This window comes from Protopterus annectens, chromosome 6.part0, assembly GCF_019279795.1.
Source record: "Protopterus annectens isolate FY-2018-M chromosome 6.part0, PAN1.0, whole genome shotgun sequence".
In the NCBI taxonomy this organism is placed as follows: Eukaryota; Metazoa; Chordata; order Ceratodontiformes; family Protopteridae; genus Protopterus; species Protopterus annectens.
Window position 1 is genome coordinate 1028471115 of NC_056737.1, and position 20348 is coordinate 1028491462.

A 20348-nucleotide genomic window follows, 5' to 3' on the forward strand; every position below is an offset into this window, starting at 1 on the left:
TTACTATTATTGTTATTGTTATTATTACTGTTATTACTATTATTGTCATTGTTGTTGTCATTATTACTGTTATTACTATTATTGTTATTGTTGCTGTTATTGTTATTATTGTTATTACTATTACTGTTATTATTATTATTACTGTTATTACTATTATTGTTATTGTTATTAGTGCTATTGTTATTATTATTATTATTAATACCCACCCATATTCTCCTGTGCCTAGTGTGACTACACAGCTAACAAATGGGTATTATTATTATTTCAGGTTAGTAAATTGTTTTTATTATTATTATTATTATTATTATTACACATTTGCTGCACTGCGGGGTTCAGTTTAGGAAACAAGTCCCTGATGTTATCCCATAGCAGGCAGAATATATTATGCTTCATGTGCCACTCATCTCAGGAACTCACTTTTGTCCAACTTTACCTACTATACGTTAAGCACAGTGATATTATGATGAAATACAGGGAACCCTTTACTCTTCGGCCCATCCTTCCTCCTTACCTGCCCTCTCCAGAGTGAGGCAGCCATCAGAATCTTACTCACTATGCCAGTGTTAATTTTATTAAAACTACATCTCTGTAGAATGGCCAAAAGACTCAGAAGATGCTATGGTCAGACAGGTGATGCGGTCAGACAGGTGTTATGGTCAGACAGGTGCTATGGTCAAACAGGTGCTACGGTCAGACAGGTGCTATGGTCAGACAGGTGCTACACTGCACTACAACTCTGCTTTTTCCTATTCAGGCTTTGAATATATTTCTCTGGCTATGACTCATTCGATCACTATCCTTAGCTCTTTGAATTCAGAAACAGCCACTTGACAGAAATAGCCTTGGCAGATTTTTAGAATGGAGCATAACTTTTTAAAAGTACTTAGGAAGTCATGGCTGTAAGTATGCCAGAGAGAGAGAGAGAGGCCTCAACCTGATGCTCAGCACAGTAGCCAAATTAAAAAGAATACAGGAAATTCATCCCTGGTTCGCCACCTATTTCTCTAATAGACACAGGCAACCTGTAAATGTTTCATCTCCCAGGCCCCTGCTTGTAATTGTTTCATCTTCCAAACCCCTGCTTACACTTATCAAAGGTATCAGAACTTGTCAGAGATTTGTGATGCATGGCTAGGCTTAAAAAGGCCCTTGTAGTTGTTAGCGTAGTAAACACCTATGAACCTACAAGTTACAAAATTAAATCACAGTTTCACAAAGGAACATTAGTATAAACAAGACACATGGTATTGTTACTGTGACAGTGGATGCATCTGTAGTTAGGCTGCACACTGTATCACAGCTCATGAAGAAGCCATAAGCCCTTATAATGCATGAGGTATTTATTATTGGAATAGCTTCTTTTTACATGTATTTGATTAGAGCATGTACCTTACTTAATGTATTGACAAATAGCTCATTTCTTTGAAAAATCAATGAAACGTGAAGTGTGTGCAATCCATTGTGTTTCTTATGTGCGGGGAGAACTCTCCTATGTAGAATGCAAGTTTGTGTCAGTTTGTTGCCCCTCCTTCACTGGACTGTGCAGCTCATAAGACTGCATCTATTCAGGGGAAGATGGGAAGGGCAGTGCAGGACTTCTTACTCTAGAAGTCCAAGGGTGAAGTGTGCTCCGTCATTTATAGGAAGCTCCCTTGCTGTTTCCAATGTCTCTCAGCAATGTTTATTATGAGGAGAAAGCAATATAAATATGCATATTTTGTTTAACAATGCCAGGGAAGTATTGCCTTTTGTAGATAATGCTGATTTTATAAACAAATTAATATATTTCAGTTGCACAGTTAGTACCAGCAATTGCAAGCAACATGTCCACTTATTTTTTAACATGTACACATTGTCAGTTTATTAAAGGAGATGGCACTACAATACCTCAGCCACTGCCTTGGGAGTATAGCAGAAGTAACAGGGCATTTTATTACTTCTTAAATCAACAAGAGAAACAATGAAAAATCTGTGAAATTGGTGTTCACGTCTAAATAATTTTGTTTATTCTACCTGAAATACCAAAGACCATGGAATTGTTGTTACCTACATTATTATGTGAGTGGAGAAAGGAAAATCAACCATCAAGGAACTCAAAAATTATCCAGTAACTTTATTATGATACTGGAAAGGGTGGAGCCTGTCCTAAGAAGTAGCAATCATTTGTATACATCATAACTTGCACACTTTAAATGTGTGACGTAAATAAGGAACAGAAAATGGACCCAAGAACTGACTGTCATGAAATTTCAGTGCAGTTGGGGGTTATGGCTGGACACTGTTACCCATTTTTATCCTAACAGTGTTTTCGGCCAGGTAGCTGCAGTATAGTTTGTGATTAGGGAAATCAAGAGAAAAGGGGGATCAAGGGTGAGGGGTGTATGGTTGCTGAAAGGTACAAAAATAAGCCAGGAAATACACAAATATGAAGTAATCCTTGCTATTGGCAGTTGAGAGAGTAGATGCAGTACAGGTATAAGTTGCAAACACATGAAAATGTGCACAATGGCCACTCTGGTGGTGTAGGGTGATAAAGCCTTGACTGAAGCTCAGGTAAACTGGGTTCAGTTAGTGGCAGGGAGACTGATGGAGGAGCAGAGAAGGATGAGCTTTAAAATCCCTGATGTTTGGATGGTTCCATGGGCATCTCCTGTGAGGATCCCTCACAGAGGCTGAGGACAAAACAACTAAGAGGTGAGTAAGAGGGAGAAATATGGTGGTGGGCAAGACTGAACTAATGCTGAGGCTGGGCAATACTCTGCACATCACCACTGCACACCAGCCCCCTCGGACATTACTACATGGACCAACTGAGAGAGGAAGTAACAGGCATAGAGCACAAGAAGAACCCCCCTCCAGCAGATGTGAATGTCCGGAAACTTAGGATGCCCTCAAGATCTGCATTGGCCCCATCCCTATCAGAGATAGTCCAGGGGGGGGGCTGGGTCCACATGGGTGGGGCAACAGGAATAAAGAAGGAGAGGTCATAGTAAGGAGAGGGCAATGGGATACAATCAGTGATTCCAAAGTGAACCCCAGTGAAACAGTTGGCCCACAGAATAAGCCACTAGTTATCATAATCAGCTGCAAGTAGTGGTCAGAGAAGGCTCTAAGCTCAGCAGATATCAGGCTGAAGACCTGGAAGTTGAATGGAGAGAAGGCACAACAATTCAAGGAATTACTCAAAGCTATAGCACCTCAAGAAGAAGAGGAAATAGGTGGAGGTGAAGAAAAATTGCAGCACCTCAAAACAGCATGTATAAGACTTACAAAAAGGATATGCGGCCAAGCCAGGTATGGAAATAGAGTACATAAGAACAGCTGGTGGTGGAATACAGAAGTCCAGAAGGCACCAAAAGAAAGAAGGAATACAGGAAAAAGTGGGACATAGAAAAGACAGACCAGGCTAGGAAGGAATACCTGTTGGCTAACAAGTTGGCTAAGACAGCAGTTGCAATAGCAAAGAACAAGGCATGAGAGGCATTCTGCCAACTTCTAGAAAGTGACTTAGTGGATGGCACAAAGAAACTTGATCAGGTTGAAAGGCAAAGACAGAAAGAGAAGGAGAAAGAAAATAGTCAGACCCCCTTCCTAAGGGATGCCAGCAACAACCTACTCAACAGTTCACAGCACATAAAAGGCATATGGAAGGAATACCTCCACAGCTTCTGAATGAAGAAAACCCCACAGAAGGTGTACTGCTCCAGCTCCAGACACAGCCTACAATGAGAAAACAGTAGGAGCCCACCCTAGAAGAAGTAAGAATAGCACTAGGGAAAATGAAGTCCGGAAAAGCAGCGGGCACAGGTGAGGTCACAGCAGAGATGATCAGGATGTTGGGTAAGATCGGGGAGAAAAAGTTCCTGAGGGTACTCATAGCAGTGTGTGGAGAGAGAGGTATATGTCAGATGACTGGAGAATAAGCATACTAGTGTCAGTGTTCAAGAACAAAGGGGACATTCAGAACTGCATGAAAGTTCTGGAAATGGTAAGTAATAAATGAATATGCTGAGTAATAGAAAGCAAGATGGGAAATGAGCAGTTTAGATTCAGATCAGGATACAGCATAACCAACCTGATGTTTGCACTGAAACAGATACTTGAGAAGAAGCTAGAAATGAAGAGTCTCTCCAACTGGGCATTCCTAGATTTGGAGAAAGCATATAAGGTCCCAAGAAAGGTGATTTGGTCAGTCCTGCAATGGTTCAAAGTCACAGAAACATTGGTAGAATTAGTGCAAGCTATGTACAAGGACCCAATGACTCAAGTATGAACAGTGCTTGTTCTTACAGAGGGGTTCCCAGTGGGAGTGGGTATGCATCAGGGTTCAGTTCTGAGCCCACTGCTGCTCATACTGGTAATTTATTTATTTATTTACATTTGTTTACTGGGAAATTCCGACCGGACAAAGGTCCTTTTTCAGCGGATGCCTGGGGAGAAAAGCTCCACATCATGTACATGATAGAGATACAAAGTTACAGCAATAGTAACAATATTATAGGTTATTGGCTTTAATACAATAACAAGATAGTGATTATCAACAGTATATACAGAAAATATTGCAAGTTAAGAAAGCGATGGATTACATTAGCAAACAGGTCGGAGGAGGCATTACAGGCAGACCCTGTACAAGAACTTCAACAAAGGGTAGGGGAATGTAATGCAAAATTGAAGGTACATGGGATGAAACTAAGTACATCTGTGATGGCAGAAAATGATGAAATCAGAAGAAGGTGAGAATTGAGATAAAAGGGAAATAGTGGAACAGGTTAACAGCTTTGAGTATCTGGGATGAATGATTGAGGAGAAGGGAAGTCTGAATGAGGAGGTCAAAGCTAGAAACAGAGGAGTTGCAGCCAACTGGCATAGATTGTCAGGTGTAGTGTATGGCAGAAGAATGCCAAAGAAGCTGAAAAGTAATGTGTACAAAACAGTGGTGTGAGCAGTACTACTGTACAGTACAGAAACCTGGGCAGTAAAGGCAGAGCAGATGAGAAAGCTAGAGGTGATGGAAATGAAGTGCCTGAGAAGGGTGGTAGGATGCACACTGTGGGACAGACAAAGAAATGAGGACAAAAGAGCAGAAGCCAAAGTAGCTCCAACTACAGAAGGGCAAAGAGAACAGATTACGGTGCTTTGGGTACATGTGCAGGAAAGCAGAAGGGCAAAGAGAACAGATTACGGTGCTTTGGGTACATGTGCAGGAAAGCAGAAGGGCAAAGAGAACACATTACGGTGCTTTGGGTACATGTGCAGGAATGCAGAAGACAATCTACTGAAGAAGATTTGGGATAGAGAGGAAGAAGACAAGAGGAAATAAGGGCATCCATCAAAGAGGTAGATGGATTTTGTGAGAGAAGACCGGTGATAGTCATGCATGAGTGTCGAAGAAGGTAGGAGTGTGGCACTGAATAGGGAGAGATGGCAACAAGTGACACGACACTTAGACCCCATGTAGAAAATGGGGGAAAAGGGAGTTGTTGATGATGATGATGTTACAAGGTGTCTGGTAGACCTGGTAGTGGATGTGGGCCACTGGATAAGGAGTCAAAAGATGTTTCAAAAGGGAGAACCCCCCCCCAAAACAAAATCTGCACCATGGCTGCATTTTTGTTTGGGCTGGTTCTGTATGACCCAGGAGACCTTTTTGAGTAGCAGTCTGAGTGACTGGAGGGGTCAGGATAGAATGGACTGAGTAGTTAATGTAAAACTTCATTTTTTAAAGGAAGGCTGTGGGGTTTTGTCACCACAGGGCACCCTTTATCAGAATCTGTGTGTGTTTTTGTGGTTGCTGAATATACTAGTCACAAGAAATAGTTAGAGAGAGAGATGAACAGACATGGATGTATAGAGGGTTGTATCTAGGATGTCACCCCATGCTTGCCTTTGTGGGAATAAGGAAAACCCTTCTCCCTCCCAATTCATTGCCCCCTGATGAAAAAAACATATATCCCGTCTTTGGCCATTACATGCTGCCTCACTCCCTGCTGTAGACTTTCTCAGGAAGTAAGGGTCAGCAGTAGAAGTGAAGGGGGTGTATATCACAAGCAGACTTCAAACAAATTTTCTGAAGTAGATAGCAAATGTTGGAGTTGTGTTGAGGAAGAAAGAATTGAATGTTTACATATTTTGGGGGGGTGTAATGAATTTACAGATTTTAAAAATGTCCTGCAAGGTGCTCTGTGAGAAATATTGCAGGAGCAAATGGCTGTAACTAAGAGGAGTTCTTTTGAGTTTTGACACAGGATCTGAAGTACCTAGACATAGTAAGACTTTATTAAGTTTAATTCTGTTGGTTGCCAAAGAAGCAATTACTACAAAATAGAAATGAAAATCTAAACCAACTGTATCTGAAGTACTGAATATTGTAAAATTGATAAATTAACTGCAAATGGAATCTTTAGAAAAAGGATGGAGCAAATTGTACAGCAATAAATGAAATTTATAGGAAACAATACATGCAGAGTAATATGTTTGGGATTAGGAGGAGTGAGGTTTAAGGGGAGACAGGAACTGAGCAGTTTATGTAATGCTGAATTGAATGACAGCTGTTATAAAGAAATAAAGAAAACTTGTGTAGTGTATAATGTAAATAAATTAAAGAAATGTAAATATGTTTTTTTCTATTAATGTGTATGTCCCTATGTTTTAATGATAATTTAATAAAGGGGTTTAAAACACATACGTTGATTAAGAAATTGCATCTTATGGTGGTTTATTCCTTGAATATATACTTCAAAGTCACAATAACATCAATTCAAAGTAAATATTCAATATGACAAGGACTCATGCAGTACACAGAAGTCACAGAAAGCATGAAAGAACCAGTCAATGAGAAGCACCAAGTTCTGGAGTACAAGTGAGATGATTCTGGAACATCTGAGAAACAATCTTGCAGCACACAGTAGGTGATCCAGGAATACTTGGAATCCAATATGGCACAAGCCTGGATGTAACCTGTGGGAGGGAGGGGTACTTTCTGAACAAAGCTGATGATTTTTGTCATGCTGCCAGCCCAAAATTTCAAGAAAATAAGTTGAAATGAAGTGCTTTATGATTGTGCTATAGAAGTTAGTTTCAATGCAACAAGGAAACAGGATGGCTAGAACTAGGGTGCCTTCTGCATTGTTTTGTAAGTGTTTTATTGTCTTTGTCTTCTAGCAACTGCAAAGATCTGAGAGATTTCTACTTCACTCACAGAGATGTTAAATTCTGTTAAGTTTCTGTTTAGCCTGGGAACTGAAGTCAGATGACAAAGAGTGATGTCATCCAAGCTGGCCCAGCAGTAATGTTTGATATTAATTTGGGAACTCTCTCAGAGAGACACTGTGCATTTTGTATTTTGTCTTGTACCTAGCAAGAAGATCCATTCATCTGCATTTGCCTTGCTCTGTAAGTAAGTTTCTTAGGGTATAGTAACTCTTGTTAGATATAGATAGGAATATAGTAAAGATTAGTTTAGATGTTTTCTGTATTTATTTGAGACTGTCCTGCAATGTTGTTTTAAAATATTTCCTGTGATTTTGAACTCTGAAGTTAATGTGTTGATTGACTGAGTATTGTTTTGTTCTTTTATTATTAAATATATTTAAAATTATCTTTATGGCTATTTGTGAGACATATTTAAGCTCTTAGGGTACTTGCATACATATTTGCTGACACTGTATAGGCTAGTCCTAAATAGCCTTGCAAGTCTTGGTCAAGACTACCATTTGGATAATAGTAACATTACACAGTAAGATTGGACACCCTTTGTAAGGGTGTTATAGTAGCTGATAAGTAGGGGCAGGTGGTAGTGGAAACTACCTTATATTCTGGACAGAAGGGGGCATAGCTAGTAAACCTTTGCCAGCCTTCCCAAGGTGTGTGTTTGTATATAAATCAAATCTCAAAGTGTATGTTTGTCAGCTACTTGGGCAGGGACACAAAGCACTGGCTGCACAGAGAGGGTGCTGGAGGGCTTGGCTTAGCCTGTCAGCTGAGATCTTAACCCTATAGCTGTGCCAGTGGGAAGTCTTTTTGGGGATCTGTAGAAAGAAGGAGAAACCAGCCCCAGACCCGCAGTGATCTCTGTGCGCTCTTAAGGTAAATTGCACTTTACTGTGTGTGTACTTGTAATCCTCCCATTGTGTACATTGTTGCCAGTGGTGAGGACTGAGGCTCCTTGATTACAGAGCCAGTGCTGGGGCATCACATATTAATTGGTGGACAGTGAGTTAGCCACATCACATATTAATTGGCTTGTAGTGGTGTGGATATTGAATTCCTGTAGCCTGTGTACAGTGGTCACTGAAGGTGTTTGTACTCTTCATCAACCACTCAGTGAACATTCAGAGTTCATATCACAATTGTTTTATTATTTTTTTTTTAGTTTAGTTAGTCAGGGAGAGCAGGCAAGCATGTCAGCAGGGGAGTATGGCAAGCTGACAAGGAGCCATTTGGCTAAGATGTGCCAGGTTAAAGGACTGGTGCATGCCAGCCTGACAATAACAGACATGATTGCAGCTTTAGTCACAGCTGAATCACAGAATAGCAACCAGGAGGACAAACAGACTGGCCTTGGGGATGTACAACTCTCAAAAACTGGACAGCTCAACCTTTCCAAAGAGGGCTTAAAATCCATCTAGAGTTAGAGATTTGAGCTAGAGGCCATGCATTTGGAAAGAGAAGCAGCAGAAAGACTGAAACATCTTGAAGCTGAGGAAAATGAGAAACTGCAATGCCTGGAGGCTGAGGAGAATGAGAAGCTGCAATGCCTGGAGGCTGAGGAGAATGAGAAGCTGCAATGCCTGGAGGCTGAGGAGAATGAGAAGCTGCAATGCCTGGAGGCTGAGGAGAATGAGAAGCTGCAATGCCTGGAGGCTGAGGAGAATGAGAAGCTGCAATGCCTGGAGGCGGAGGAGAATGAGAAGATGCAATGCCTGGAGGCTGAGGAGAATGAGAAGCTGCAATGCCTGGAGGCTGAGGAGAATGAGAAGCTGCAATGCCTGGAGGCTGAGGAGAATGAGAAGCTGCAATGCCGGGAGGCTGATGAGAATGAGAAGCTGCAATGCCTGGAGGCTGAGGAGAATGAGAAACTGCAATGTCTGAAGGCTGAGGAGAATGAGAAGCTGCAATGCCTGGAGGTTGAGGAGAATTAGAAGCAGAGGCAACATGAAAAGTAGATGCTGACCCTCCACCAGGGTCATGGAGGTTATGGGGAAGGGAGTAACTGAACCCTAGAAGCAACAAAGGTCAGTAAATTTCTTCCACAATTTATAGAGAGGGATAATTTTGTTAGTTTCAGTCATATGTTTGAGTGGGTATGTAAACAATGTAATGTTGACCATGGGCTGAGGGTATGGTTCCTGACCCCCTTTCCCCATGGTAAAGCTGTAACTGCTATTTATAAATTGTTTGATACTGATTGTTTAAATTATAATATGTAAAGAACTGTCTTTTAGAAAGCTTTAAGTTAACACCTGACGCTTATAGAAAAAAAGTTTCATGAACACAGACGCAAGGCAGATGAAAGTGTTTGACTATATTGCTGAACTAAGCACTTATTTTCATAGGTGGGTGAGTGGATATCAGGTCACCATTTTGAAGGGCCGGCAGACCTTATGGTGAGGAGCAAGCCCTTTGCATTTTGCCTGAAGACATGAGAATCTGGTTAGCTGATAGGCAGTGCAATACTGCAGATGAGTTGGAGAAAAAGGTAGATCTATACCTAGCAAGCAGGGCATCACTGCACAGGAAAGAGACACCCAGTGCTGCTCATGGGTTTAAGGGAACCCATGGTGAGCAGTCCAGACTGCCCCAACAGAGTCTGCCAGTAGCAGGGAAGCCACTAGTCCAGGTACATGTCCAGGACCAAGGGTTAAATGTTTTAAATGCAACCAGTGGGGCCATGTAGCATATAAAGATCCATGGAGGCAAGGTGAGGAACAAAAGGTGGGAGACCCAGTAAGTGGGAATGGCAAAACGCCAGCAGTAGGTTGTCTTGAGACAACAGGGTACCAAACTACAAGAGGTTATATCCTATCTTAGTAAATGGGAAAGAGACCATTGTTAAGAGAGGCACAGTCTCTGACCTAACCATTGTGAAGCCTGCAATGGTTAAAGAGAAGCTCTACTTACTTGGACAGTCTACTCCAGTCAGAGATTTAAGAGGGACCCCAGTATAGATACATTTAGCTAGGGTTCACCTTGACTGGGAGGAGTGGAAAAAGAAGACAGCAAATAGGTGTGTCTGAGGATACCCCTGCAGATGTCCTGATAGGGAATAATTTTGATAATACAGTACTCTGTGTGCATGCAGTTACATGCAGTCAGGCTTGGAATGGAGACAAGCATGCGGGTCTGGTAGCCTGGGGGTGACCCAGACAGACCACACACACTTGCAGCCAGGACTGGTGAAGTGGTTACTTCAGGGAAGGAGCTACCCTGTAGCAGTGAGACTGAAGGTGAGCCACAACTGCTTGTGGGTGCTGATGTTCCCTTGGACAGAGTGACTACAAGGGCAGAGGTGAGTAGTAGTACCCAAGCTGACAGTGAGGCACTGCTCTCAGAGAATACCAGACTTCCTGTAGAAGGGGAGCCAGGAAGGGTTACTAAGAGGGGGTTGAGACAGGCTCAGCTATCATACCCTACATTACAAGGCCTGAGGGAGGTAGCTAGTGAGGCACCTGATTCTCAAGGGAAAGGAAAATCTGTATATTGGGACAAAGGGTTACTGTGTATTGGGTGGACCCCTGAGGGAGGGCTAGGGGGTGAGAGAATACAGCAGCTGGTAGTGCCCAGAGCCTACCATCTGGCACTTCTAGCCATAGCCGATGATATTTCCTTTGCAGATCATACAGGCATAAAACATACAAAGAGACGTATTATACAGAACTTCTGTTGAGCTGGGATTTCCAGAGATGTAACAGGGTACTGCAGGACCTGTGAGCAGTGCCAAACGGTAGGCAAGACAGGAGATAAGGTGAAAGCTCCTTTGATTCCTTTGCCTGTGGTTGAAGAGCCATTTCAGAGGGTAGCTATGGATATTGTGAGGTGTCTTAGTACCCCAAGTTCCACAGGGAATAAGTATATCCTAGTGGTAGTAGATTTTGCTACCAGATACCCTGAAGCAGTGGCCCTGTCCTCCACTGAGGCAGAAAAGGTGGCAAATGCTTTGTTAGAGATTTTCAGTAGGGTATGTTTCCCAAAAGAAACACTGACTGACAGAGGTGCAAATTTCATGTCAGGCCTGCTGGGCTTGTCTGTGTAAGCACTGTGGGGTGAAGCACCTAAAGACCACCCATACCATCCCCAGACTAATGGCCTTGTTGAGCGGTTAACCTCTAAACTCAAGTCCATGCTATGGGCATTTGCAGACCAGTTTAAGAGAGAGTGGGACAAATATTTGCCCCAGCGGTTGTTTGCTTACTGCGAAGTTCCACAGGAATCCACAGGTTTTTCACCCTTCTGGTTGCTGTATGGGCATAGGGTGAGGGTAACTCTAGATTTGATTTGAGATGAGTGGGAAGGTGAGTGTGAATCCCATGAGGAGTCTGTTGTGCATATGTCCTAAACCTCAGGACAAGGCTCAAGGAATTTATGGGCTTGGCCCAGGAGAACCTGACAGAAGCCCAACAGCATAAAAATGTCTAGTATGACAGGAATACTCGAGCTAGAGAGTATGCTGTAGGGCAGCAGGTAATGGTTCTCATTCTTATCAGGCACAGCAAGCTGCGGGCAGCTTGGAAGGGGCCCTACAAGGTGGTAAGGAAGGTCAGTGATGTTAATTACATGGTAGACCTGCTAGGCAGGAGGCAGGGGCACAAAATGTACCATGTTAACATGATGAACCCTTACCATGATAGGGAGGCCCTTGTGCTGAGTATTTGCAATGGATGGCAGAAGGAGTCTGAGGGGGATCTGCAGACTGATCTCATTTAAGCTCAGACTGACAGCTCAGTGGAAGGGGTAGCAATGTCCCAGCAGTTATCTCCTAACCAGGTTTGAGAAATCTGAGTAGTGTTACAGGAGTTTGGGGGCATATTCACTGGGAAACCAGGGTGCACCCCCTAGTGCAGCACCATGTGGATACAGGAGCCCAAAAGCCTACTAAGCAGATGCCTTATAGGGTGCCAGAGAGAGTCAAATAAACTCTGAGGGAGGAGATACTGGAAATGTTGGAACTAGGGATAATTCAGGAGACCAGCAGTCTCTGGGCCTCCCCAGTGGTACTGGTACCAAAGAAGGATGGCAGCACCAGATTCTGTGTGGACTACAGGAAACTAAATAGTCACAAAGATTCAGATGCTTACCCCATGCCTAGGACAGATGAAGCCCTAGAGCAGCTGGCTGGGGCTAAGTATTTTGCCATCATTAATCTTACCAAGGGTTAGTGACAGGTGCCCTTGACTCCCAGTGCTAGAGAGAGGTCAGCCTTTGTGACTCCTTTTGGCTTGTATGAGTTCACAAAGATGCCCTTTGGGATGAAAAATACCCCAGTGACTTTCCAGAGGCTGGTACATTGTATCCTAGCAGGAGCAGGAGATTTTGCCCTTGCTTACCTAGATGATATTGCCATCTACAGCCATTCCTGGGCAAGAGCACATTCAGCATTTCAGGGAGGTGCTATGCAGACTACAGAGGGCAGGGTTGACCATTAATCCCAGCAAAGTTAAGGTAGGTATGGCAGAGGTCTCTTACTTAGGACATAGAGTGGGGAATGGTAAGATCAGGCCAGAACCTGCCAATGTGGAAGCCATTTAGGCATTGCCTGCCCATGGTACCAAAAAGCAGGTGAGGGCATGCTAAGGGACAGCAGGGTGCTACAGAAAGTTTGTCCCCAATTACAGTACCATAGCTGCTCCCCTCACAGACCTGTCAAGAAAAAACAAGCCAGATAAGGTAGTGTGGACCCCAGCATGTGAAAAGGCATTCCAGAAGCTTAAAGGAGCTTTGGGAGGACCCCCTGTATTAGCCAGTCCAGATTACAGCAAATAATTTGTTGTGAAGGTGGATGCTTCAAATCATGGTGTGGGGGCTGCACTTAGCCAGGTTTCCTCAGACATAGAAGAGCACCCAGTGGTATATCTCAGTCATAGGCTCCAACCCAGGGAGGAATGCTGTGCAGCTGTAGAAAAAGAATTCCTAGCCATAGTGTAGGCACTGCAGAAACTTCAGCCTTATCTGCATGAAAGGAAATTTGCTGTAATTACAGACCACAATCCCTTAACATGGCTACATCGAGCCAGCCAGCAAAATGCCAAGTTACTAAGGTGGAGCCTAGGGTTGCAAGCATATGATATGACAGTGCAGCACCACAGTGAGGTTAGCAATGTTGACGCAGATGGGATCTCAAGACCGAGAATGGGGTAAGGTATTCCCAGATAGTCAACGCTCTCATACAACATTTCATAAGGGTCACTTGAAAAACTAGCTTGAGTTTTCAGGGGGGGGTGGGGATGTCATGCTGCCAGCCAGCTATCTGGAATTTTGTAAATAATTATTTTTTATTTGTGAATATTGATATGATTTGTACAGAACTGTATGTTATGTGCTGAGCTTCAAGAATGAAACCACAGCATACCCTGCTGGAACATAAAAGATTAACTTAGAAAACTTCAAGAAAATAAGTTAAAATTAAGTGCTTTACGATTGTGCCATAAAAGTTAGTTTCACTGCAGCAATGAGACAGGATGTCTAGAACTAGGGTGCCTTTTGCATTGTTTTGCAAGTGTTTTATTGTTTTATGTCTTCTAGCAACTGCAAAGATCTGAGAGATATCTACTTCTCTCACAGAGATGTTAAATTCTGTTAAGTTTCTGTTTAGCCTGGGAACTGAAGTCAGGTGACAAAGAGTGATGTCATCCAAGCTGGCCCAGCAGTAATGTTTAATATTAATTTGGGAACTCTCTGAGAGAGACACTGTGCATTTTGCGTTTTGTCTTGGACCTAGCAAGAAGATCCACTCATCTGCATTTGCCTTGCTCTGCAAGTACATTTCTTAGGACATAGTAACTCTTTTTAGATACAGATAGGAATATATTAAACATTAGTTTAGATGTTTTTTGTATTGATTTGAGACTGCCCTGCAATGTTGTTTTAAAATATTTCCTGTGATTTTGAACTCTGAAGTTACTGTGTTGATTGACTGAGTATTGTCATGTTCTTTTATTATTTATTATTAAATATATTTAAACCTATCATTGTGGCTGATATTTGTGAGACATATTTAAGCTCTTAAAGTACTTGCATATGTATTTGGTGACACTGTACATGCCACTCCTAAATAGCCTTGCAAGTCTTGGTCAAGACTACCATTTGGATAATAGTAACATTGCACAGTAAGATTGGACACCCTTTGTAAGGACCTTATAGTAGCTGATAAGCAGGAGTTGGTGGCAGTGGAAATGACCTTATAGTATGGGTAGAAGGGGGCATAGCGAGTAAACTTGTGCCAGCCTTCCCCAGGTGTGTGTGTGTGTGTGTGTGTGTGTGTGTGTGTGTGTGTGTGTGTGTGTGTGTGTGTGTGTGTGTGTGTGTGTGTGTGTGCGTGTTTGTATATAAATCAAATCTCAAAGTGTGTGTGTGTGTCAGCTACTTGGGCAGGGACACGAAGCACTGGTTGGACATAGAGGGTGCTGGAGGTCTTGGCTTGACCCCTCAGCTAAGATCTTAACCCTATAGGTGTGCCAGTGGCGTGTCTTATTGGGGATCTGGAGAAAGAGGGAGAAACCAGCCCCAGACTGACTGTGGTCTCTGTGGGCTCTTAAGGAAAATTGCACTTTACTGTGTGTGTGTGTGTGTGTGTGTGTGTGTGTGTGTGTGTGTGTGTGTGTGTGTGTGTGTGTGTGTGTGTGTATACACTTGTAATCCTCCCAGTGTGTACATCCCTCACTGCTGCCAGTGGTGAGGATTGAGGCTCCTTGATGACTGGGCCAATGCAGGGGTGTCACAGTTATAACATTCAGTCTCTTTCTTCTAGAATCAGGGACACAGCAAAAAATTATGGAGAAGGGTAAAAGTCCAAAAATGAGGGATAATTTTAAAATTATACTTTAATCCATTTAGAAAAATAAAAGAACACAGGTTTTGCATAAGAGTGTATTTTCCAAGAAAGAGGAAGCATGAAACCTTAATGTCTAGTAGTATAGACTGATTATAATTCCCAGAGATTTGCCAGAAAATCAAAACTTTTACAAGGGACTTGGCAAAAACATGAGGTCAAATCAGGGACATTGTGCAAAGTCATGAAGAGTTGAGAGGTATGCCAATGTTTTTTTGTTTAAAGTGTAACCGCAGTACTGGCTTGGGGGTAAAGGTGAAGCTGGCACACTGAGATATGTGATACCAAAGTTCACATTCAAGGCTGCTAAACAAGATAGTTAACTCTGGATCACTGTAAAAATGTCTCCAGGAAAGGAACAACCGAGGATGTAAACTGAGTTAATAAGGACAGTCATAGCAAGGTGGTCATTCATACGGACTGAGACCAGCACTCTCAGATATCATCATTACATTTAAATTGTTTGCATTCATTTTTAATTTGACTTATTTATTTACACAGACATGAACTGTAGTATATGAAAATAAAGTCCATCATATTCTGCAGATAAGATATAGTAAATATTATTTTATTTGCATTAACAAGATAGTTGCAGAACTTGTTCTTTTTTTAGTTTTGAACAAAAAACATTAGAATACTTTAACTTCTGACCCAGCTCAAACACAAACTGTAGAAGTTGTGGTCCCATCTGTGCATGTTCTTCTCATGTCTGTATGAGGTTTATTGGATGCTTTGATTTCTTCCCACATTCAAAAGACATGACATATGTGAATCTGCAATCCTGTAAATTGCCCATAGGTGTGCATGCCAGGTGTGAGCCTGTGAATATGTGTGCATAAGCTGCTACAGCAGAACATCTTTGCTATGATTAGTTTCCCTGCCTTGGGCTGCCTGATTGACAAGACAGCCTTTGACTCTTTTGTGACCCTAAATTGGATATAGTAACTAACTGGAGAATGAATAAAAGAATTAATGAATCTGAATACTGTGAATTCTGCTGCAAATAGAAATATAAAGTTTAACAACATTCCATCCATCAAACTTCTCAAGAGAAATAAAAAAAAACATGCTTTTACAGTGACTGAACCATTGCTCAAAAGATAAACATTTAGGGTTTATTCAGAACTATTTTTCAGTCATTCCCCAAGGTATGCACATATAGTAGTGGGATAGAAAGAATAACAAAGTGTGTGTATGCGGATGGGTGGGTGGTGGTGGAGCAGCACCTATATATAGCTCTATATATATATATATATATATATATATATATACATACACACACACACACACACACACACATATATATATATATATATATATATATATATATAGCTATATAGATAGATATAGATATGGACACACACATACATATATACATATGCATGTGCATATACATGTACATACATACAGATATATATATGGATTCACTTTATAATCTCGAAATACTGAAATATTAAATTTCAGTATCTCGAGACCATGAAGTAGAAAATCCATATAACCGAAACCAGGCAACCATGAAACCCAAAATCGCAGAAACACACACACACATCTACATATTCATAGAGGCATGTCCAGCAGCATCGTGTATATCATCTCCGTGTCTTTCGTATGATTGCCTGAAGTACCAGACTCCATGTTTAGAATATGGTTTGAAAAACAACTAGGTGAGGGACATGGCCTGCTGTCCAACTGGGCAGAGAATATACAGAAAATATACAAACAGCAGAATCTGCAGGAAGGAACCTCATATCCCTAAAGGAGAGGAGAACAGGATAAAAATTATACAAACCAAAGTGTTTCATACCAAAATGGAAACTTTTTCAGCCATAACCCAGGAGAAAAAAATGAAATCGACAAACGGATAAACTGTCTAGAGAAATTGACTTATGTGCGTTGTAGAACTGATTATGTTCCACTGGACAAACCCTAGAGCTGCTATATATAACAAAATTGTGACAGGACATCTACTGCCAAAAGGAGGTGTAAATGTTACGAATGGGTATTCTCCTCAGGTAGAATCCAGGCAAAGCTACATTCCAGGTAAATGTTATGAGTGGGTATTCCGCTCGCCTAGAATCCAGGCAGTGCTATTTTCGAGGTGTATTCGGAAAGTATTAAATCAAGCACTGTTCTGGGCAGTTTCATCATGTTGCCATTGAACATGGCAGTTTGCCAAAAGTAGTTTCTGCTAAGGGGCTCCTTCCTTACAACCATGGTGCAATGGCCAATAAGTGGACTAGCTGATTGCATTAATACATTGGAGGACTTGATGAGGTATCTACCGCCATGCAAATGTGAGAATATGAAGCTTTATTTTCTTAAAAAAAAAAAAAAAAAACTGCTAACAACATTAGGTGGGTGACCTGGGAACAATGGCTGGATAAGTGACTTTGTCAAAGTCACATAGTAAGCAGATGGAGGCCGTAGGAATCAAACTCAGACCTGCTGCAAGGTGTAGGTGTAGCAACACACAGTCTTAAACTTCATGGTCTCTAATTATGATTGAAGACCTTCTAAACTAATGAGTTGAGTCAACTAGTCACTTTTTGTGTGATTTTAATCTATGTGATTTGTGAAAGACAGGAGCAGTTCTGCTGTATGGGCGTCTTCTGCATTTCTGTCACTACTTCACTACTCTTTTGTTTAATTCTTTGCATTTTAAAATAAGGCATGTTCTCCAATGTTGCAATACATTAAGCATTACACATTTAATTACAAAATTCTGGATTTTGCCTTTATAGCACAGAAGACTATTTCATTATAAAAATGTTTTATGTTATTACTGCTTATGCATCTGCAGTCTTTATTCTATAAATACAGAACTATTGTAAATGTTTCCAGAAAATATTGATTATATGAATTTCTATTGACTTTACATGCTTTCATTTCCTTTCTTCATTGCCTGTTCCCTGTATTGCATCACTTCCATTTGTATTCTCTTCCATAAGACAATATTGTTAGTCTGTACTTGGTAGTAATGCACTTGAAAATGTTATGGCCCTTAATCTGTATATGTATCTTTTATCAAATCATTTACCTCAGTGTCACTGCTCGACAGAGGCACAGCAAAATAATGGGTATAGTTCCCCATACTAAAGGGGTGGCGTAAGCCACAAAACTATGGGCTAGGCTTGTAAATGCCCTTGGGCAGATAGCCTAGTATGAACCTATAAACCTATTTGTACCAAAGTAATTAAAAGAAAAAAAGTAATAGTTTGTAAGTTGGCCAGCTGCCCAAATAAAGGGAAGCCAACCTACACATTTCCAAATAGGCTGATGGCAATACAAATTAAAAAAATGCATTTGAAAACTAAAGTTGCAACCTTCTTTTGATTATATCATTCAAAAAGAAAGAAAGAACTAGCATTTAGAATTAGCATACCTCAGATTCGGTTATCACAAATCCGCTGGCTAACTGCAGAGAGAAGTAGAACAGTAAGAAGAAAGGCAAAAACCGACCCATGATGAGAAGCAATGACATCCGCCTCTTCAAAGAGACAAGTTTTGTTTCAAATACTGTTAATAATTCACAAAGACCGAAGGCATGATAGTACAATGATAAAGAAATTGCAAAACTTATCAGTGTGTAAACAGCCTCATTTTAAAAAGAGTGGACAGGGCTGGACTTGTAAAATAAATATATTTGCACGTTGTTGGTAATATTTTATTATTTAACACTTGTGCAATTTAACCTAGATGAATACACCATGGTGAAACAACTGGCATTCCTACAGAAAAGGCAGCCTTCCACATGTGGTATGTTGCAATTTTAAAGGATAAGCTTCAGAGACAGAACTAGTGACAGTACACTGCATCTGTGACTTAGGCAATCTATTTAGAAGTCAGTAATTCCTGGTCACATAACTGAATATCTGCTTGTCTTAGCTGTGAGTTGTACTATATGTTACCCCATCTCACTTACTGCAGTCCCCATAACAGACAACAGACAGAATAACAGACAGTATTGGCAATCAGGCAACATTCAAACTGTCAGCTGCCTTTGGAAGACACCATCTTAATGTGTCACAGACAAACAGGCATTTAATAAAACCCATTTGTTGACCAGATAGACCCACTGGACACACAGTCCCTTTTCATGGGCGACTTGAGAGTAATGTCTCTTTAAGTGACTGAGTAATCAAACCTTGTACCACCACATGATCTACAACTCACAGCCTCAGCCCTCTGTGTCAACTGCCAGAATTTGCCTATCACCTGCTGCATTCTTCAACCACTGTTGCCACTGAAGTGTAAAGGTCATGGTATGCTAAATTGCATACACGTGCATGGCTAAGCGTGTTGCCCCTGGAGAGTAGAAATCATGGAATGCTAAAGTGCATACATGTGCATGATTAAGCATGTTGCCACTGCAGTGTAGAGCTCATGGCATTCTAAAGTGCATACATGTGCATGACTAAGCATGTTGCCACTAGAGTGTAGAGATCATGGTATGCTAAAGTGCATACACGTGCAAGACTAAGCATGTTGCCACTAGAGTGTAGAGATCATGGTATGCTAAAGTGCATACATGTGCATGACTAAGCATGTTGCCACTGGAGTGTAGAGGTCATGGTATGCTAAAGTGCATACATGTGCATGGTTAAGCATGAACCAAACAACCATGATTGAACATGCTAAATGTCAGGTTCACTTAACTTCTGTTTGATTCTGTAGCATTGTTGCACTGATGCTTGTGTGATTCTCTTTCTGAATTATCTGCAGGTACAGTACAGGTTCACATGCCCATCTTTTCCTAATTTATGCATTTGAAGTTGGGGGGGGGGGAGTATAAACAACAGTTGTGTTCTGCTTCTGGGTTTCTTGTGTGATTTTTTTTTACCCGCCCTCCCTGACAGTATCCCATTAAGCTTCTGTCACACACTAACCCATTCATAGTCCTTCACCTTCCAGTGTCCAGGGACAGCCAGTATAGCAGGCAAAAATCCAGTACTGCAGGCCACTGTCATGTGTGTGGGTGTCTAGGGACAGCCAGTATAGCAGGCAAGACTCCAGTACTCTGGGCCACTGTTGTGTGTGTGAGTGTCTACGGAAAGCAGGTATAGCAGCCAAGATTCCAGTACTGTGGGCCACTGTCATGTGTGTGAGTGTCTAGGGGCAGCAGGTATAGCAGCCAAGACTCCAGTACTGTGGGCCAGTGTCTAGGGACAGCAGGCATAGCAGCCAAGACTCCAGTACTGTGGGCCACTGTGTGTGAGTGTCTAGGGACAGCCAGTATAGCAGGCAAGACTCCAGTACTGCGGGCCACTGTCATGTGTGTGAGTGTCCAGGGACAGCCAGTATAGCA

The 20348-nt window shown here is 41.7% G+C and overlaps 1 protein-coding gene across 1 annotated transcript in view; it reads right to left on the bottom strand.

Moving 5' to 3' along the window:
• The window catches only part of LOC122804652 (inter-alpha-trypsin inhibitor heavy chain H3-like), a 1432534-nt gene extending 1414002 nt beyond the window's left edge, over positions 1-18532 (bottom strand). The window contains exon 1 of the mRNA XM_044074635.1: positions 18426-18532. Coding sequence (XP_043930570.1) covers positions 18426-18524 — 99 coding nt within the window. The 5' untranslated portion in view covers positions 18525-18532. The remainder of the gene's footprint in view (positions 1-18425) is intronic.
• Positions 18533-20348: the final 1816 nt, after the last annotated feature.